Source organism: Anabrus simplex, chromosome 11, assembly GCF_040414725.1.
Source record: "Anabrus simplex isolate iqAnaSimp1 chromosome 11, ASM4041472v1, whole genome shotgun sequence".
NCBI lineage: Eukaryota > Metazoa > Arthropoda > Insecta > Orthoptera > Tettigoniidae > Anabrus > Anabrus simplex.
In genome coordinates this window covers 10360432-10379281 of record NC_090275.1, presented here as the reverse complement: position 1 = coordinate 10379281, position 18850 = coordinate 10360432, and the positions used below count along the sequence as shown (strand labels likewise).

The 18850-nt window shown below is 39.4% G+C and overlaps 1 protein-coding gene across 2 annotated transcripts in view; it reads left to right on the top strand.

Moving 5' to 3' along the window:
• The window catches only part of LOC136883282 (serine-rich adhesin for platelets), a 314874-nt gene that overhangs the window by 80647 nt on the left and 215377 nt on the right, over positions 1-18850 (top strand). For both annotated transcript variants that reach the window (XM_067155505.2, XM_067155504.2), the window contains exon 3: positions 14204-14335. In XM_067155505.2, the coding sequence (XP_067011606.2) occupies positions 14218-14335 (118 nt within the window). In that variant the 5' untranslated portion in view covers positions 14204-14217. The remainder of the gene's footprint in view (positions 1-14203; positions 14336-18850) is intronic.

Genomic DNA, 18850 nt, shown 5'->3' with positions numbered 1-18850 from the left:
ATGCATATTTCATTTGTGCGGTGTTTAGCCAAATTGTTGATGGTTCATTCGTTCCCGGATTTTCAGTTTTGCCGTGTTGTACTTTTTTTTTTCTTTCTTCGTGGTCCCTCGAAAAACGGAGAATCGAGGTTCCACTGTACTAATAAATAGAGGGAAGCCTGTCAGGTATGACAGCCTACATGGATCTGAGCAGGCCTCTAAGAAGAGAGAAATGGGAACTAGTACTATGATCATTGTCACTAACCAGAAAAACAACTCTGTGACACAATGGCCAGAAAAAATATCAATACTAGGACCAAGCAAGGCTAATGGCCAGTTTCTGGTACACTACAGTTACCTATGCGTTACCTAAATGCGCTTGTAACTTTAACTGTGCTGTTAACTTTAACGAGTACAGAGCTCGATAGCTTAAGTGCGGCCAGTATCCAGTATTCGGGAGATGGTGGGTTCGAACCCCCCCTGTCGGCAGCTCTGAAGATGGTTTTCCGTGTTTTCCTATTTTTACACCAGACAAATGCTGGGGCTATATCTTAAGGCCACGGCCGCTTCCTTCCCAGTCCTAGCCCTTTCCAGTCCCATCGTTATCGTAAGTCCTATCTGTGTCGGTGGGACGTAAAGCCAATAGCAATGAGTTTCCGGAAATTTAAATTCAGATTTATAAGCCCTAATAATAAACCGTACACTTTTTTTTTTTTTTTTTTTGCTAGGGGATTTACGTAGCACCGACACAGATAGGTCTTATGGCGACGATGGGATAGGAAAGGCCTAGGAGTTGGAAGGAAGCGGCCGTGGCCTTAATTAAGGTACAGCCCCAGCATTTGCCTAGTGTGAAAATGGGAAACCACGGAAAACCATTTTCAGGGCTGCCGATAGTGGGATTCGAACCTACTATCTCCCGGATGCAAGCTCACAGCCGCGCGCCTCTACGCGCACGGCCAACTCGCCCGGTAAACCGTACACTTATTGTCGTGTTTAGTATCTCTCGTCCTCCAATAGATGTCTATACGCAAATGTTTTTAAGGTTATTTTGGTGATATCCAGTTTTACTAGCAGAAATTTTCTATAATGAAAACTGGTTGGCAAACGTGTACACAATCATCTCAGTCAATCTGATTCAGCATGTAATAATCTCTCTATGACTTTGTGTACAGTCTAATAATGCAAAAATTAGATGTATTCCCCCTTCTTTCTTATTAACAGTACGCGGACATCATCTTAAATTTCACTTTGGTCATTGTCGCCTGTAAAATTATACAAATACACCGCAATTTCTAAACAGATCACTTTTCAGTGTTCCAGAACACAACAAGCATAAATAAAGGTAATGATATAAATGAAAACTTGCAGCACACTTTGGAATCTATCATTCCGGCACTGAAGTTCTTCACTGATGGTGCAATATCCATTCGTCCTTGCTGCAGCGGTTGCAGATTTTTTTGACAGTAAACGATCCGGTAACTCCCACTTAAAATACCCATATACTGTTTTTCTCTTCATGGATGCTGGACATGTACAGCAAGATTGCCGTTTCTTCGGTTTTCTTCCATATCTCGGCGCCGAGTCTAGTGTGCAAAATGTTACTTATTCCTGCTTGTATCTCTCTGGGAACTTTGCTCATTTAATATGTAATTTCGCCTGATCAGATGCCAAACTCTTCAAGAATTCCATTTTTTCCCGGTCTTTCATGGCACAACTTGAACAGCATGAAAGCGTTACAAACTGTGATCTCCAATAGCCAAAAGAAAATAGGCATATCACTACATTTTTCATTAGTGGTACCCTAATGTTTTACTTACACTGACCACACAACATGCATTGACAAAAGTACTCTCGTATCTGCTGACGTAAAGTCCACTTGAGAATTTCAGTCGAACGTAGCGAGCTAACCCTGACCCAGGTTGTGAAGTGTGTTGACACAGATAAGAAGGTAACATAAACTACAGTTCCCTGCAAGATTTTTAATTAAAGATGTTCGGATGTTTTATGCTTATTGGTAGTCTAAGACCTCACGTCACCCGTAAAAAGGATATAACATTTAAAAAAGTAATGAAAAATTGGTATTTATTATTCAGCAGGCTTATATTAAATGCATACCGGTACCTAAGATATTTATTGTTTTTTACAAATGTAAATATTAATGGTAAATTCTCCATAATTTTAGATTGGGTGTTCACTGTTAGTGGGACTCGTGATTCAAAACCTGACTATAGAGGTTTTTATATTAAAACTGCACAGAATGATCAATTTGTGCCTGGTGAAAATCATTTTTATTTGAGTTTTATTTTATTTGACTATTCATTTCCCGTATTGGAAGATATATCTACAGTAGAGGCGTCATGTTCCGAGGAGTTTGTAACTGAAACAGTTGGGACAGATGACACCATACAAATGGAATCAGTGACTAAAGCCAGTGATAACGTGGAAGAAACGTACTGACCGAAATATTGTAGGCTCCAGCACACCCAAGCATGTTAAAATTACAATGAGTGACTGTAAATGTATTATAACCGGTTCAATATCACTTATTAATGTTTACGAAACTAATATAAGATCTTGTACGAAACAGTATGGAGTGGCGCCTCATAGCGGTATTTGTTGGAATCACTTTTAATATAGAGGTTTGTTGGAATCAGTTTTAATATAGAGGTAACTTCAGCACTAGCTGCAGTTACCAGTCGTTGTGCAGATAACTGTGAATGAAGCCGATAACTCTTGTTTCAGAAACTCTTTTAACCTTTTGATCAGAGGGTTTTTGCTGACACTCACAGGCCACCAGGAGTGAGTTTTTCTTGAAAATTTTGAATTCTTAATTTTAAGTTATTTTAATTCTAAGTTTTCTCCATTAATAAATTTCCATAATTTATACGGTACATAACTGATACCTTCAATTTAATTGAAATCAGTGGTGTAGAAAATATTTTTTCTTAAAATATTGAAAGGAAAAGTAAAATTGACAAAAATATAATTACTCTCTGTATGTGATCACGTTTGTACCATTTACAATACATGGACTTTATTTTAAAACAGTTTCACCCATCAAAATATCTTTAGGGTATGGTACTGACCCAGACAGTAGAGTTTTTCATCGTTTTCAACTTCCGTATCAAACAATAAACAATAAACAAAACAAAACAGTTGCCAGGAAAACATAAAGAGTGGCGTGCACCAACCAAGAGTAAGTTCTACTTCTGTAGTAAAGTACTCCTGAAGTCAGCATTCGGCGACTTCCATACGAGGGTAAATTACTTCCGAAGTATTTTAGTCCTTTCAGATACTCCTGGACTATATTACTACAAGAGTAAAATGTTGAGAGCACCATCTTGTAGTATATTACTAAAGAAGTAAATAACGCACGAACATAGGTTAGAATTTACTCTCACGTCGTGCATGGAGTAAGCTAAGTTTAGACTTGTTGACTAATGATAATATCGTGCCGTATATGAGAGGAAATACATTTCAAACGTGTTTATGGATTACTTATATTATATTGATGATCTCAACGCAGAAAACAACGGGAAATGTAATAGTGCATAGGGCTAGAGTGCGTGAAAGGCGAGAGCCGTATAATGTGCTCACGGAGTGTTTCTGGAACGTTTTTGGTCTTAGGAAGGAATCCTTTACTTCCCTTCTAAATCTACTTGGAGATCACTTACAGCTGAATTCCTGTCTTAATCTTGTTGTATCCCTCAAATTACAGTTGCTGTGTACCCTACGAGTGTTTCGTACCGGAACATTTCAGTACAGTTGCCAGTGATCTAATTAACGTTTAGCGCACAACGGCTGGCTGTATCTTTCATCGCGTGGTTAAAGCAGTAGTTGAGGCTGAGAGGGAGGTATGCCTGCAAATGATGATTATTGTTCGGAAAATAAAAGGATATTCTTCACATTGGCAGGTTTCCACACACCGTGGGAGCAACTGACTGTGACTGCACGCATATTCCCATTTTTTGCCCGCTCGGTGACAACGGTGAACTTTTCAGAAATCGGAAGAGGTATTTATCTTTTTTTTTTTTTTTTTCAAATTGCTTAACATCGCACCGGCACAGATAGGTCTTATGGCAACGTTAGGGTAGGAAAGGCCTAGAGATTGGAAAGCGGCCGTGGCCTTAAATTACGGACCCAGCATTTGCCTGGTGTGAAAAATGGGAAAATTTCACTGTGGATGTAGGCAATCTGTATGAAGAAACCACCATCAGTTTTTATTTTTCCCGCGTGTCCATGACTTTCTGCTTTGCTTCCGCCTTCGCTTCCTCCTTCCCACTTCCACAGAATCTTAACTTGCTCTTCACTGCGTTTTCCGTCACTCGAAGCATTGAATTCTTCTGTCACGGCTTTCCATGAATTTCGTTTTTGCCCCGTTTTCTATCGCACCATAACCTTATCCATTTACATTTCTTTAAAGAAGATACACGAACACAACACTACTCCGCGAGTAACGAACGCTACTTCTATAGTAGTAACTAAAAGAGTAAATTGTACTTCAACTCTCCGACGTTACTTCCGGAGTAAATAACTCCCGTAGTAATTTACTTCTTTAGTATGGACTTCTTTAGTAAATGCTACTTCCGTAGTAATTTACTCCAAGATGGTGCACGCCACCCAAAGAGTAGTACTTGTTCATTTTTGACATTATGAAGATCATAATATTACGATCAACAACTTCCTTGAAAATCGACACTTCAAATCTTGAATTATTGTCATTATCATTCAAATGATGGTTGTCGCTAATCCCTGATTTTGATGGATCAAAATGAGCAGAAAGCGTAGGAAGAAACCTGCCTACAGAACTCCACTTCCTTCCTTCCTTCCTTCCTTCCTTCCTTCCTTCCTTCCTTCCTTCCTTCCTTCCTTCCTTCCTTCCTTCCTTCCTTCCTTCCTTCCTTCCTTCCTTCGGTTTGAGCATGTGACAGCTTAGCCTTCGTTGTGACAGCGGAGCGTTACACTTCGTCCTCAATTTCCATGTTGTCGTCTTCCGAGGAATAACCAATTTCATTCTCATTGGACACAATGCTATCACTGTCATAAGTATCAATTTCGTCAGACCCCTCGTTAGTTAAAATATTGCTTATATCTTGTGGAGCAAACTCTCATCCTCGATCTGATCCCGCCATTACGACGTGTATTTGTTTACTATCAGAGAGTGGTTGTTTCTATGGAAACCAGAGATGGGGGAAAAGAAAAATAATGTGTATTGTCAAGGAATAGTCATGCAATTCACTCAACGGAAACGACAATATAAAACAGTTCCCGGGTGTTGTCGTAATTTTTAGCACAATCGCGTAAGAATTAAGGTTATGTAACTACGGATTCTTCAACAGAATTTCATCTCAGATCATATGAGATGTGATAAAACACGGAATAATGTTCACTGAACATGTCAAACACCCTCCAACTTTGTTCTAAAAACCTGCCAGTACAATGTCACAAAACAATTTCAAACATTCAACATGGAACTTGAATAGATGGCAGTACTGTTCAGGTGCAAAATTCGAGATCGCAATTAGACGGCAGTACTGCTCATTGGGTTAAAACATATCATGTTAAGTCGCTGATAACTATGCATCTACAGATAAGTCCTTCCTACCGGGCAAGTTGGCCGTGAAGTTGGGAGCGCACAGCTGTGAGCTCGCATCCGGGAGATAGTGGGTTCGAACCCAACTGTCGGCAGCCTGAAGATGGTTTTCCATGGTTTCCCATTTTCACACCAAGCAAGTGCTGGGGCTGTACCTTAAGTAAGGCCACGGCCGCTTCCTCCCATTCCTAGGCCTTTCCTGTCTCATGGCAGCCATAAGACCTATCTGTGTCGGTGCAACGTAAAGCAACTAGCAAAAGAAAAGAAAAAAAACTGTCATTCTAGAAACTGGCCATAAGTGGAAAGGGAAAGCAGGTAGAACTCATAGGAAAGGATACAAATTGTACTGGAGTGGACAGGCTTAGGAGGCCAAGCGTGGCATTGGATTCATAATCGGAAAAGATTTTGCTGCTGTAGGTGAATTTTCCTGTAAGAATGGTAGAATCTCAAGTGTCCACACAGCTGGAGACCACTAAATACACGGTCATACAAGTGGGCTGCAGTGAAGAGGACAAGGAGTCTTCTCAGATGTAATTAACGAGAAAAATGTTATTTTTGGAGATCATTATGCACAAGTTGGAGTAGACAGTCATTATTGGGCTGGGATGGCAGGTACAGAATATTGCAAACAAGGACGAAGTCATGGTCATCCCTAGTGATATTGTGGAAGACTGTAGGTTGTAATCTTCATGAACTTTGAATGAATATTAAAAAATTAAAAAACACCTGTGGTAAACACAATGTGGAAGTTGGATGAAGTAAAAATAAAGGAAAAATACAAGATAAGAATCCAACAAAGCCTGCCAAAGGGTGAAGAAACTAACGCTGAGAAAGAGGGGAGGACTTTCAAAGAAACATTTGTGTGGAGAAGCAAGAAACCTATGTGGAATTACAAGTTTAGTCAAGAGACAGAAGATAACGTAGTGGTGGAGTGCTTGAATACGATTAGCTGTGAAAGAAAGAAAGAAACCAGATAAAGAAGAGACTAGACAAAGAAAATACAATGTTCAAGAAATCCTAAGACTCCAAGAAATATAGTGTGTGCTGTTAAGAATGTACTGAGAGGAGGAATGGAGCAAATTTGTTGAAAGGAATGGAATGAATTTGTTGACAAACTGACAGAGGACAGTAGAGGAAACAGCAAATTACTGTTTAAACTAGTGAGGAGCAGGAGAAGTTATCAAGAGGCTGTAAGTGTAATAGAACGAGACAGTGAAACTTCGGCACGGGATGAGAGAGAAATCAGGGAAGAACTACTGGCCTACTTCGAGGGTGCTGAACGGAGATACAGTAACTGTAACAATGGAGAGAGAAGAGTCATATCAAGATACTGAATCAGCAGTGGCGGATAAGGGGGTCCTAACCAGCTTGCTGGCGGACTTGAGGGAAATAAAATATCTCTCGCAGACCAAACACACGACCCCCTATGGGTGGAGGGGGTGCAAACGAAGAATTCACCCACCATGCCTGTCGTAAGAGGCGACTAAAAGGCGCAACCAAGGGATGATCACATTAGAACCATGAAACTACTTGTGATTAGTGCCACCACGCAGGGAACACCATGGATCGCTTTTACTTGCGTGTAGTACCACTATGTTGGGTACCAAATAGGTTTGTGATTAGTAGCACTATATGAGCGACACCATGGGATGTGGGAACCCATGGTTCTGGCTTGCCTTTGATTAGTATCCACTATATGAGGAACACCATGGAATAGTAAGAGTCTCTGTGGTTAGTACCCTTATGTGATGAACACCGTAGGTTTGCATTGCCTGTAAATGGAGCCGCAATGTGCGAAACAGCATAGGTCTATAATACATATGCAAATTTCATTACCTGTAAGTAGTGCCATAATGTGTGGAATGTCGCGAGTCTACGCTACTCTTGATTAGTACCGCAACATGACAAATACCATGGTTCTACTTTTCTAGCGATAAGTACCATTGTGAGGGGCCACTGATTTGGATTTTGGACCCCTTTCGACTACAAGTATCATCGATTCAGTATTGTGCTATAGAAGAAGTCCCTTAGTCAGTAATACTATTGTTCTATGCCAGCTTTTGTGCATATGAGGCACTGTGGGTCGGTTCCACTGATCGTTTCAAATTCATATCCATTCACGTTTTGTATTCTGGTCGGTGGATGTTTTGGGGATTTTAATCATTTAGTCTCATTTCGTACCAGCAGGGCAAGCATCAGCATCATCATCATCATCATCATCATCATCATCATCATCATTTCCTTATTCTTGCAGATGTCCTTTTCCAAACTACTTCTGCTGCAGAATCTGTGAGGTTTTCTCTCATCCTCTTCCATGTCTCATTTGCATTCTTCATTAGAACCTCTATTCCATTTTGACATAAATATGTCTTCCAGCTCCTTGTCTTTACCTTTTCCCTTTAGAATTTCTAGGTCAAAATTTTCTTTTGGTTTACCCTTTCTCACTTTTTTTAACCACACGTGCAAATCTCCCACCATCAAATTGTGGTCTGAATTTATATCTGCACCGGGATATGTTTTTGCATTCTCTAGACAGTTTCTGTACCTGTTCTGTATCCTGATATAATCAGTTTGATACCTCTCACCATTCAACGTGGATGTCCAGGTGTAAAGCCGTCTCTTGTGATGTTCGAACAAAGTTCTCAATCCCAAGTGAGTTTTCTTTGCAGAAATTAACCAACATTTCACCCCTGTTGTTTCTTGTACCCAGTCCAAATTTTCCAACTACATCGTCTTTTCTTCCTTCACCAACCACTGCATTACAATCCCCCATTACAATAATGCAAACACTTCTCTTCTCCTTTACCGTAAGTTCTTCGATCTTTTCATAGTACTCTTCTAGTTCCTCATCCTTGTGTTGGCTTGTTGCCATGTAAACTTGTATTAGAACAAGATCCTTCTTGTCACCCTTTAATCTAATCATCATCAATTTATCATCTATATAGTCCACCTTCAATATTTTGTTCTTCAGCCGTTTTCCTATCATAAGTGCCACGCCATTACTACCACCAGTTTCATTTCCTGAATAAAACAACCTGTAGTCTCCACTTTCTACCTCACCACAACTTCTCCATCTTACTTCACACATTCCTGAGACGTCCAGTCGATTTTTTTCATCTCCTGTTTGCATTTTCCAGCTTGCCACCTTGTAGCAGTGTTAGGACATTCCATGTTCCAATCCTTATCTTCTCTTCCTTCTTCCTAACCTGCTTTGAAATTCCTTTTTCATCTTCCTTCAACTTATCTTTGGTTTGTCTCATTGTTATCCCCTCTCGGAGATCCGATTATGGGAAAGTTTTACTTCTGGAATAATTTACACAAGGAGCCATACCATGTGTTTCCTGGGAAATATGTGGTAGTATCCCGTTACTTTCCACACAGGCAAGAAGCTGCCCAATCTAATTGTGACCGAAGATGTTCATGGTTTTGGGTTGTCATTTCCTCCAAACCCAGCTAGCTATGGTTTACCCACCAATACTTGGGAGGTTGACTGCAGTGTTTTCCCAATGGGTGATGGGGTCGCCACATCTCTACGCCAAAGTTACGTTAAATCAAAGGAAAATAACAAGATAACAAACACCTTGTTTGCCAAGTCTGGAAACGTTGACAGTTAGGGCCGAGTGTCTGTTTACTTCCTTTTTGGTGGAACACAATGTGCCCTTAAAACCCATTGCCATACTTTGATGGAACCTTCTGTCCTGCGATCGTAAGGCGGTAACATATTTTGATGGACACTTCCGTCCTGGTGCACAGAACATTTACAAGTTCATTATCGCGGTTAGCTGGTCAGAGAGATTTATTCTGTTTGTTTTGCAGCCTACCCAATTGATGTCAGATGATACCTGAAGCTATTTTCTCTGTGTAAGTAACTCTGAGCTGAAATACGGAAAATAAAAAAAACCTCAGTTTGCCGCTCATAAACAATCATGGCAACATCCAAGCGCGGCATGGATGAGATTATTCGTAACTGGCTTGAACATAGTGATGTTGAAAGTGGAATTGATTCTCTGGAGAGTGAAAATACTTCTTCTTCAACTGACAGTCATGAAAATGATTCCGATTTCAGTTCCGAGGTGATAGTGCCAATTGAAACTACGTGACAAAACCAGAATGCAACAAGAGCGGGTGAGAAGTCTAGTAAAATGATACTTGGAATTGTGATCTTGTTGACAGTTTGCCTGTTTCTGTAATATGCAAACCAGTTTCTGAAATTCACTCTATAGTATGGAAAGGGTTGGGAAATAATCCAAAAGAATTGGACATAGTGAATGAATTTCTAACCCCACAGTTCTGGGATCACGTTACTAAGGAAACCAATGCTTATGCCTCTACATTTCTGGCTAATTTATCTGCTTCACTTGAAACCAATAATACTTGCTGAAAAAGACATTGGTTTCCTGTTACTGTAAACGAGCTAAAAGCTCACTTTGCCCTGTGTATTCTTATGTATGTGATTAGTCAAATTTATGTTAAAATGACTAAAAAATTAATGGTATGTAAGATAATATTTCCTTTCACAAGTAATGGTAAGCCAAAGGGTTAAGTGCGGCTGATCATGCTGGTGCTTTATTTAAGATGTTGTTTCACACATCAGAAGTTGCAAAGAAATACAGCTGTGGTCGCACAAAAACGACATGCATTGTAAATAAAATGGTAAAAAATTATTATCTGAAGTTATTAAGTACCTTCAGAACGGACCATTTTCTTTGGCAACGGATGGATACAAATGACAGGTTGTATCCTATTGTTGTTACATTCTATGATATTCCGCAGGGAAAGGTAGTGAGCACTGTGCTATCCATACCAGCATTAGACGGGGACTCAACAGGGCGAAACATAGGTAACATGATGTTTATCACAGCTGAATTCTCATAACATACCAGTTGCAAAATGTGTGGCTTTCTGATTCGACAATGCTCCTGTTATGATAGGACACAAGAATAGGGTTTCAGCAGATCTGAAGGAAGTTCAACCAAGTATTGCTGTCATAGGTTGCATTTGCCACCTGATTAATCTAGCAGGTGAAAATGGTGCTGGAAGAATACCACTTATGGATGAGGTTCTTGTTGATATATTTTATTTCTTAGAGAAGAGTGTCAGATGGAATGAACGCCATCAGAAATTTCAGAACGTGCACAATAAAGAGGCAAAAACAATTCTGAAATATGTATGTACTAGGTGGTTATCTTTAGGCAGATGTTTGGATAGACTTCTGGACCAGTGGGATCCGCTTCTTTCTTTCTTTCTTTCTTTCTTTCTTTCTTTCTTTCTTTCTTTCTTTCTTTCTTTCTTTCTTTCTTTCTTTCTTTGAGGAGGAAGTAATATTTTGTACCCAAATATTTCCACAAGTTTGACATCTTTCAGAGTACCTAGAGTTTGAACAAAGTAGATCCAAAGAGTATCAGTGTATTACACTGTTGCCACGCTTCCACACTCCAGGTCAGTATCCTGTGGCCAGCCACACACATCGGGATCTTAAGTGTTCTGTATAACCAGCCGCTGCAGTCTCTGTCACCTCCTCCTTTGCAAGGGCCTTCTATCAAAATTTTAGTGAAGACCTTATTTCCGCCAGTATTCACTACCGTCACCCATCCTTTCAGCAATCAGACCCTGGATTTCTGAATGCAGACACACCCCTCCACTTGTGCCCATCTAGTGTTCCACGCTGAAGTGGCAGTGATAAGAAAGTAATCTAATCCCACAACAGCTGTGCTTTCAGGCAATTTCTTCAATTACTTACACAAGGAATTGGGGTTTGTGAATATTAATGAAAAAAACCAAACCAAACCCCCTGGCACTACAGCCCTTGAAGGGCCTTGGCCTACCAAGCGACCGCTGCTCAGCCCCAAGGCCTGCAGATTACGAGGTGTCGTGTGGTCAGCACGACTAATCCTCTCGGCCGTTATTCTTGGCTTTCTAGACCGGGGCCGCTATCTCACCGTCAGATAGCTCCTCAATTCGAATCACGTAGCCTGAGTGGACCTCGAACCAGCCCTCAGGTCCAGGTAAAAATCCCTGACCTGGCCGGGAATCGAACCCGGGGCCTCCGGGTAAGAGGCAGACACGCTACCCCTACACCACGGGGCTGGCCTTGTGAATATTAATGAATTCATTCAATTCTGCTTTCCAAAATTTTCAAGAATAGTCCTTTTAGCCTTCCTTATAGTTTTTTACAAATTGGCTATTGGCTATTCTATCCAGAACTTTACCAACTGGAATAAGAAATCCATCTTTAGGCTCTTCCTTCCGAAATCCATTGCCCAACCAACTGTGTACATTCAATTGCGAGCTTAGCCGTGAAGAGCCAAAGCCAACTGCCAAGGATCGACAGAAAGATGAGCCAAGCTCGTGAATCTACTGTAGTTACGATCTTCGAACCGGCAACATCACACAGGGTGCATCTCAGGGACGTAAGACCAATTCAGTTATGCTGGCCAAAGGAGTCCCCATTATCACCTACTGTTTATCCTCAATATAGACTATCATGAACGACCTTAGTGAGCACAACATAGCCTCCAAGTACGGCTTCCAGGTCCTTCCTAAATAAAACCCCATAACTGTAACGGGTTTCGCTGAAAACATTATCATTGTTGGAAAAATTATGAATAGGATTTACAAATTGCCACCATTGGTACAGTGCAGTTTCCCCTGGTAATGAAATAACCTGCCTAAAAAGAGGAGAAACAGTTTGTTACCTGGGTGTTACCCTTTTGGATGAAATCATCAGATCATTAAACACTCTACAAACCAATCTTGATCTGCTCATTTTATCACCCCTATTTCAAGCTAATCAGAAATTTGTTGTCATGAACACCTCAAATTGCCGTACCCATTCCAGACAACAACACCAAATAAAATTCCAAAGCCCGGGTGCGTAAACCTATTACAACTTAACTGTGTTAAAATAGATAACTTACCGTGGATAAGTAGAGTAGAATTTTCGTTACACAGAGCCCGGTTTTGAAATTTTTGACGTTTTACCCCAGTGAAAAGTTTACCGGTCGTGACCGAACAGTTAAGCAGCTAACCAAGGCTTTAAGGCTTACGAAATCGACATAACATCATGAATAAGTTGTATTTCGCGTGCATCCAAAATGTTGTGATGACTACGCTCCAAAGTTTTCCGGTCACGAGTAAAAGATATAACCTCTCATTCTCGGTACCCAAAATACTGTGATATCGTTAAACTGGATTTATCACCAGTATCTTCACGATGATAGAGACAAGGGTGATCCATTTCATTCCAAACCAGATTTTGGTTGCAGGAGGAGACTGTGACATCCTTGTTACAATCAATGGGTGACCGACTCAACTTCCCTAACAATCTCACTACACCGAAAAACAGAAGATGATATGAGTCCGCCTTGTCAATACCATTCAAAAAAGAATAATGTAAATACACATTGTCTATTGCAACTTAAGAATCTCATATCTGTTCCGTACTGACTTAAGGAAAAGAAAATATGTAGCGATACTTGCAGTAATCCACCTTGGTTGATACATTAAATGTTGTTTCTAGACAGATAATTTATCCTGGCAAAGTTAGGGGGTGATGTCCCTGTATTACACTTAACCAGTAACAGGATAAGATTGGTAAATAATTACAATTCATTAAAATGTAACCATTATAAACTAAGCAGAACTACTGAACAGTAACTATTCGTACACTTAAATTATTATAACATGCGATGACCAAGTCCTCAAGATTTTTTTTTTTTTTGAAATTCTGTTCACTGATGAAGAAAACTTAGTGTCTCGAAACATGTACGGTTAGATTATATGTACCATATTAAAGTTTTTTTTTTTTTTTGCATAGCATATCCACCAACTTTTGCAAAAGGCTATCAGTAAAACTCACGCGCGACAAAAAATCTAACTATTTTCGACATACCCTGGCTTATAATACCAATATAAATGGTCCGTTATTGGACATTATAAATTTTCCAGCTAACTCATTCCTTGTTGCTAGCGTTTTTCCCCAGTGTGCTAAGTTGGGCTCATCAGTTGGTAAATAGCACACCCACCGGCAGTGCCAGTGCACTATGTACACTATGCACTGTTTTTCTCTAAGGAGAGTCTCAGTTTTTAAGTTAGGTAGTGTCCAGGTCTAGTCTTAGCTGCATTGGTGCTGTCCTCACCAGCGTTGAATGTTTTTAAGTTTACTTGTAAAAGATCAGTTCGTGTCATCGTGAGGTGGTGGGGTTCTTTTCAGGCACGCCCCCAACCGAGGTGAGCCACGTGTACTTAAATTTATGGTAGTAATGAAAATTAAACTGGGGCGTCAGAGGACAGTAGCTGATAGCGTTAACCTGTGCCGTGTGGAGATGAACAGTTACCTCCTAATTTGTTCAGTAATCAAAGAAGCTGTGATTGACCGAGTGAGTGGCTGCACAGTTTGGGTCACATAGCTGTAAGATTGCATTCGGGAGATAGTGGGTTCAAACCTCACTGTCAGCAGGATAGTTTTCCTTGGGTTCCCATTTTCACACCTTAAGATCATGGCTACTTCCTTCCCACTCCTAGCCCCTTCCTATCCCATTGTAATGTAATACCTATCTGTGTTGATGCTATGTAATACAAATTGTAAGAAAAGAAATTGTTGTGATTGTGTTGTTGGTTTTGTTTTTGCAGGTAACCCAGCAGACATGGTTGCCAATGACGATGTTACAAGCAGTAGCCCCCTCAGCTCGGGAGTTTCCGCGCGAGGGAAGAAAGTCCATGTTGATCTCAGCAACCCTGCCTTTAGGAAGCCTATGGAATATGGTGAGGAGGAAACAGAAATTAATGTAGTGTATAGATGGCTAAGAATTGATACCTCATATTTGCATTAATTGAACTTTTCAGGAGGAAGAAAAAACTGTTTTAAAAGGCAGTTTTCTGACTGTCACCATATTTAGTATTTTGAACATCAGTGTGGCTTGATTTTGAAATAAATGGTTTTCCGTGTTTTCCCAATTTCACACCAGGCAAATGCTGGGGCTGTACCTTAATTAAGGCCACGGCCGAGATTTTGAAATGCTGACGAATTTCAGGAAAACAAAATTTAATTCACAGTCAAACTGTTGATACGAGGTCCTGCTTTTTTTTTTCTTTTCAGAAATAAGTGTCGCTTCTGAGATAACACAATAAGAGATATAGCCATGAGATGGTTTTAGGACAGAAGATATAAACAAAAAGGGGACATAGTAGTAAAAGTAATAAGTTATGAGCGCAAGAAATATTTATTGTGAAAAAAAAAATTTGTTACTAACAACACAATACCTTACATCAGTTTTACATTAACTAGTTCATTCTCTTTTAAGTAACACCTCGCATTTGACCAACATTCCTTACTTGCTGTTCGGAACCTTTAAAATTATCTGCTGGAAGTGGCTGAATTATAATTTGCTGGCCTGGAACTGTAGTGTGGTTTTAATCATTGTTAATGCTTTGTAATCCTTAGAACTGTTTGTCTTCTGTTTGACTTCAAAATATGGAACCTCTTTTATCTTTTTTAATTAGTTTTCCTAGAACGATTTCTTCACTCTTATGTACAGTAGAAACTCTTGAATTCAAAATCCTGCCAAATTCGAAGAATATCTCCTTTCTGGAAACATGTCGTATGGTTTTATATATAATTTGAATTATTTAATTCGAAGTGTGTATAATTCGTAATTCAGAGAACAATGTCTATCCCATTATCAAATTTACTTTTTCCCCCCATTTTATTATAAGTAGTATGTACGGCATAATTTAAATTCACAATTTCTCTGCATCACGATAGAATGAGTCTTCCATATTGCACAGGGGTTGCTTTCAGCACTTTCATTTTGTGCTTCGGAGTTGCTTAGTTTGAGCAAAATCTTACTACTTTTTGTAGTTGCTCATTTTACACAAGGTTCAGTATAGACTTGTATACTTTGTAGTTATATTTTATTATTATTGTGTTATTTATTGTTCATTATGGTATTTTAGTTAGGGTTATGCGTGTTCGTTACTGTATTACAAGATGGCTGAACATCACTATTCTTCCAGGACTCTGCACAAGTAGATGAAAATAATAAGGGAGGTTGTCAAAAATACAAAAACTGAAATAACTCAAGAATTTTATAATCCCTCTATCCAGGCTTTGAATATTAAAAAAATCTTGAGAGCTTAGAAGTTTAAAAAATGCATGGCGCAAATACTGCAAAAGCGAATGCGCATTCGAGGAGTTAAACACTCTGATTTGGAAGTGGAATTGATAGTGGTTTCTGCATGTTCGAGCACACAATATCCCGTTGATGGTGGGATTATTGAGGGGAAAGCGAATGAACTGGCAGTAAAGATGGGACATGAGTTTAAATGTTCAAGCGGGTGGCTTCATCGTTTTAAGGAACACAACGTCATGTGACAGGCGGTGTGCGGGGGAAGCTGAACCCGTGAACTCTGCTATTGCTGTCAGTTGGTGAGAAAGTGTGGCTCATATATTCCATTTGTACACACTGAACAGTATTTGCAATTTATTCACAAAGCATTTGTAATGCCGATAGAACTGCATTGTTATTTAATACTGTGACCAAATGGACTACAAAGGAGAGAAGTGCCATGGCAGGATATCTTACAAGGATAGGGTCACTGTCTTTCACTACTGCAATGTGGACGGAAGGAAGTGACTTCCTCCTCACATCATAGGGAGGTTTGAGAAGCTATTTCAAAAAAGCTTTTGACAAAGTAAACCGCAATACCTTACTTAATATTTTAATGTATGATCACACCCTAAAACAGATGGTACAGAACATCAGCAACCTTTACAAACATAACTTGATTTCCGTTAAGGTCAATGATAAATTATAAGAGTGGAAAGCAATAAACACAGGAGTAAGACAGGGTTGCAGTGTTTCTCCTCCTGTTCACAATCTATATGAATGCTCTCATATGAGAATTTAGAGAAACAAGACATGGTTCCATCTGCATTAACAGCAATCTAGAGCTGGACACAATATTATTTGCAGATGAATTAGTGCTGGTCGCCACCTCAGAAGATGATTTGCAGCGTTCAATATATAATCTAAATCTAGTCTCAGAAAAGTACTGCATGGAAATATCCCCTAAGAAAACTAAGATAATACCGAGCTTGATAGCTGCAGTCGCTTAAGTGCGGCCAGTATCCAGTATTCGGGAGATAGTAGGTTTGAACCCAACTGTCGGCAACTCTGAAGATGGTTTTCCGTGGTTTCCCATTTTCACACCAGGCAAATGCTGGGGCTGTACCTTAATTAAGGCCACGGCCGCTTCCTTCCCACTCCTAGCCCTTTCTTGTTCCATTGTCGCCATAAGACCTATCTGTGTCGGTGCGACGTAAAGCAACTAGGGGGGGGAACTAAGATAATGGCTTTCTGCAGCAAGGAACCAGTAACAAGTAAGATCTGCTTAAATAACATTTTGGAAAGTATAATTGATTTTAATACCTTGGCTACAAACTGTCTTTCTTTGAAGAAATGGACATACTCGAGAAAATCTGCAAATTCAACAGATGTTTGGGAATCATCAGTAAAGTTTTTAGACCATCATTAGTTCAAAAACACACCCGTACAAGAATCTACAAAACCTTGGCAAGACCTGTACTTTGCTATGGAAGTGAAGTGTGGACCCTGAGGAAATGCGATGAGAGAAGAGTAACTACAGCTGAAATGAAATACATGCGGCGAACACAAATTTCCTTCTTGCTACCATCTCTCTTGCTTTCTGTATCTTCTGTACTAACCGTTCTATATTTGGCTCTTCTCTGATTTTAATATCTTGAGTTCTATCTCTTCTTGTCTTTTTAACTGATGTTCTTAAAAATTTAATTTCTACTGCTTGGATCTTACTATCTTGTCTCTTATTAGTTACCAGTGTTTCTAGTCCGTATGTTGCAATTGGTATGAAATACTGTCTATATAATGTTAATTTTGTTCTCTAAGGGAATTTGTCATCCCATAAAAGCTGTCTGACTTGATGATAAAATGTTGTACCTTTACTTAGTCTGTTATTAATTTCAGGGTTGATTTCATTACTTTCATTAATAATGATACCCATATGTGTAAACGGTTCTACATTCTCTAACTGTTCTCCGTCTATGTTCACTTGGCTTCTCTTTTCCACAGTGCATGACTACAGTTTTCTTTTCACTAATTACCATTCCAAACTCCTTCAGATTTTCATTCCAAATGTCCAGTCTCCTTTGTACTTCCTTCTCTCCCTTTCTCCAAATCACTACATCATCTGCAAATACCAAAGCATTCACTTCATCACTACTGATACTCTGTTTTGCACTTTTTATGATTTCATCCATCAGTGTAATAAACAACAATGGTGACAGTACACTTCCTTGCTTGAGACTTTTTTTTGTATGAAATGTTTCAGAGTCACCACTCCCCACTTGTACACTGCTTTTACTATCATGATACAACATTTTTATCTTGTTAATGATTTTTGTACATTCCTTTTCAGTAGGCATTTCCATACATGTTTTCACTGTATCATAAGCTTTTTCCAAATCTAAAAATATGAAGATGATTTCTTTGTTCCTTTCCAGGTGTTTTTCCATTATCATTCGCACTACAAATATCAAGTCTATTGTTGATCTATTTGGTCTAAAGCTGTATTGTTCTTCCCCTGTGTTTCTATTATATCCCTCAGTCTTTTGTCTTCTATGACTTTCTCCATTATTTTTAGCCCTTGTGGGGATAATTTTTCATATTTCTTGCTATTTACTTTTTTTTGAACAATGGTACAATGCTTCCTTGTTGCTAATCTTCAGGTATTCTTTCATCCTTCCATATGGCATTGAGGGCTATGTATAGCCACTGTAGTCCAATGCTTCCTGCTGCCTTAATCATATCAGCATTGAATTCGTCTTTTCCACTTGCTTTACCTTTGATCATTGCTTTCACTGCCCTTTCAAGTTCCAACCATGTTATCGGGTTCTCTTCTTTTTCTCCATCCATTATTTCCATTTTCTTATCTCCGTCTTCCTCCGAGCAGTCATCCTCATTATAAAGTTTTTCAAAATACTTTGCCATCACCTTCTAAAGACCCTTTTCGTCATGTACAATGAATCCATCTTCTCTCTCTAATGCCTTGATTTATTCTTTTCGTTTTTACTACTCTGTATAATAGTTTCTGGTTTCCTCGACTATCTTGCTCACTTTTCTTGGTAAACTCTCCCCAACATTTCTCAGTTTCTTCCTTGATACTCCTCTTTACTTGTAGTTTCAATCTTTTGTATTCCACATGTAACCTTTCTATCTTATTCTCATCCTCAGATACATTTTT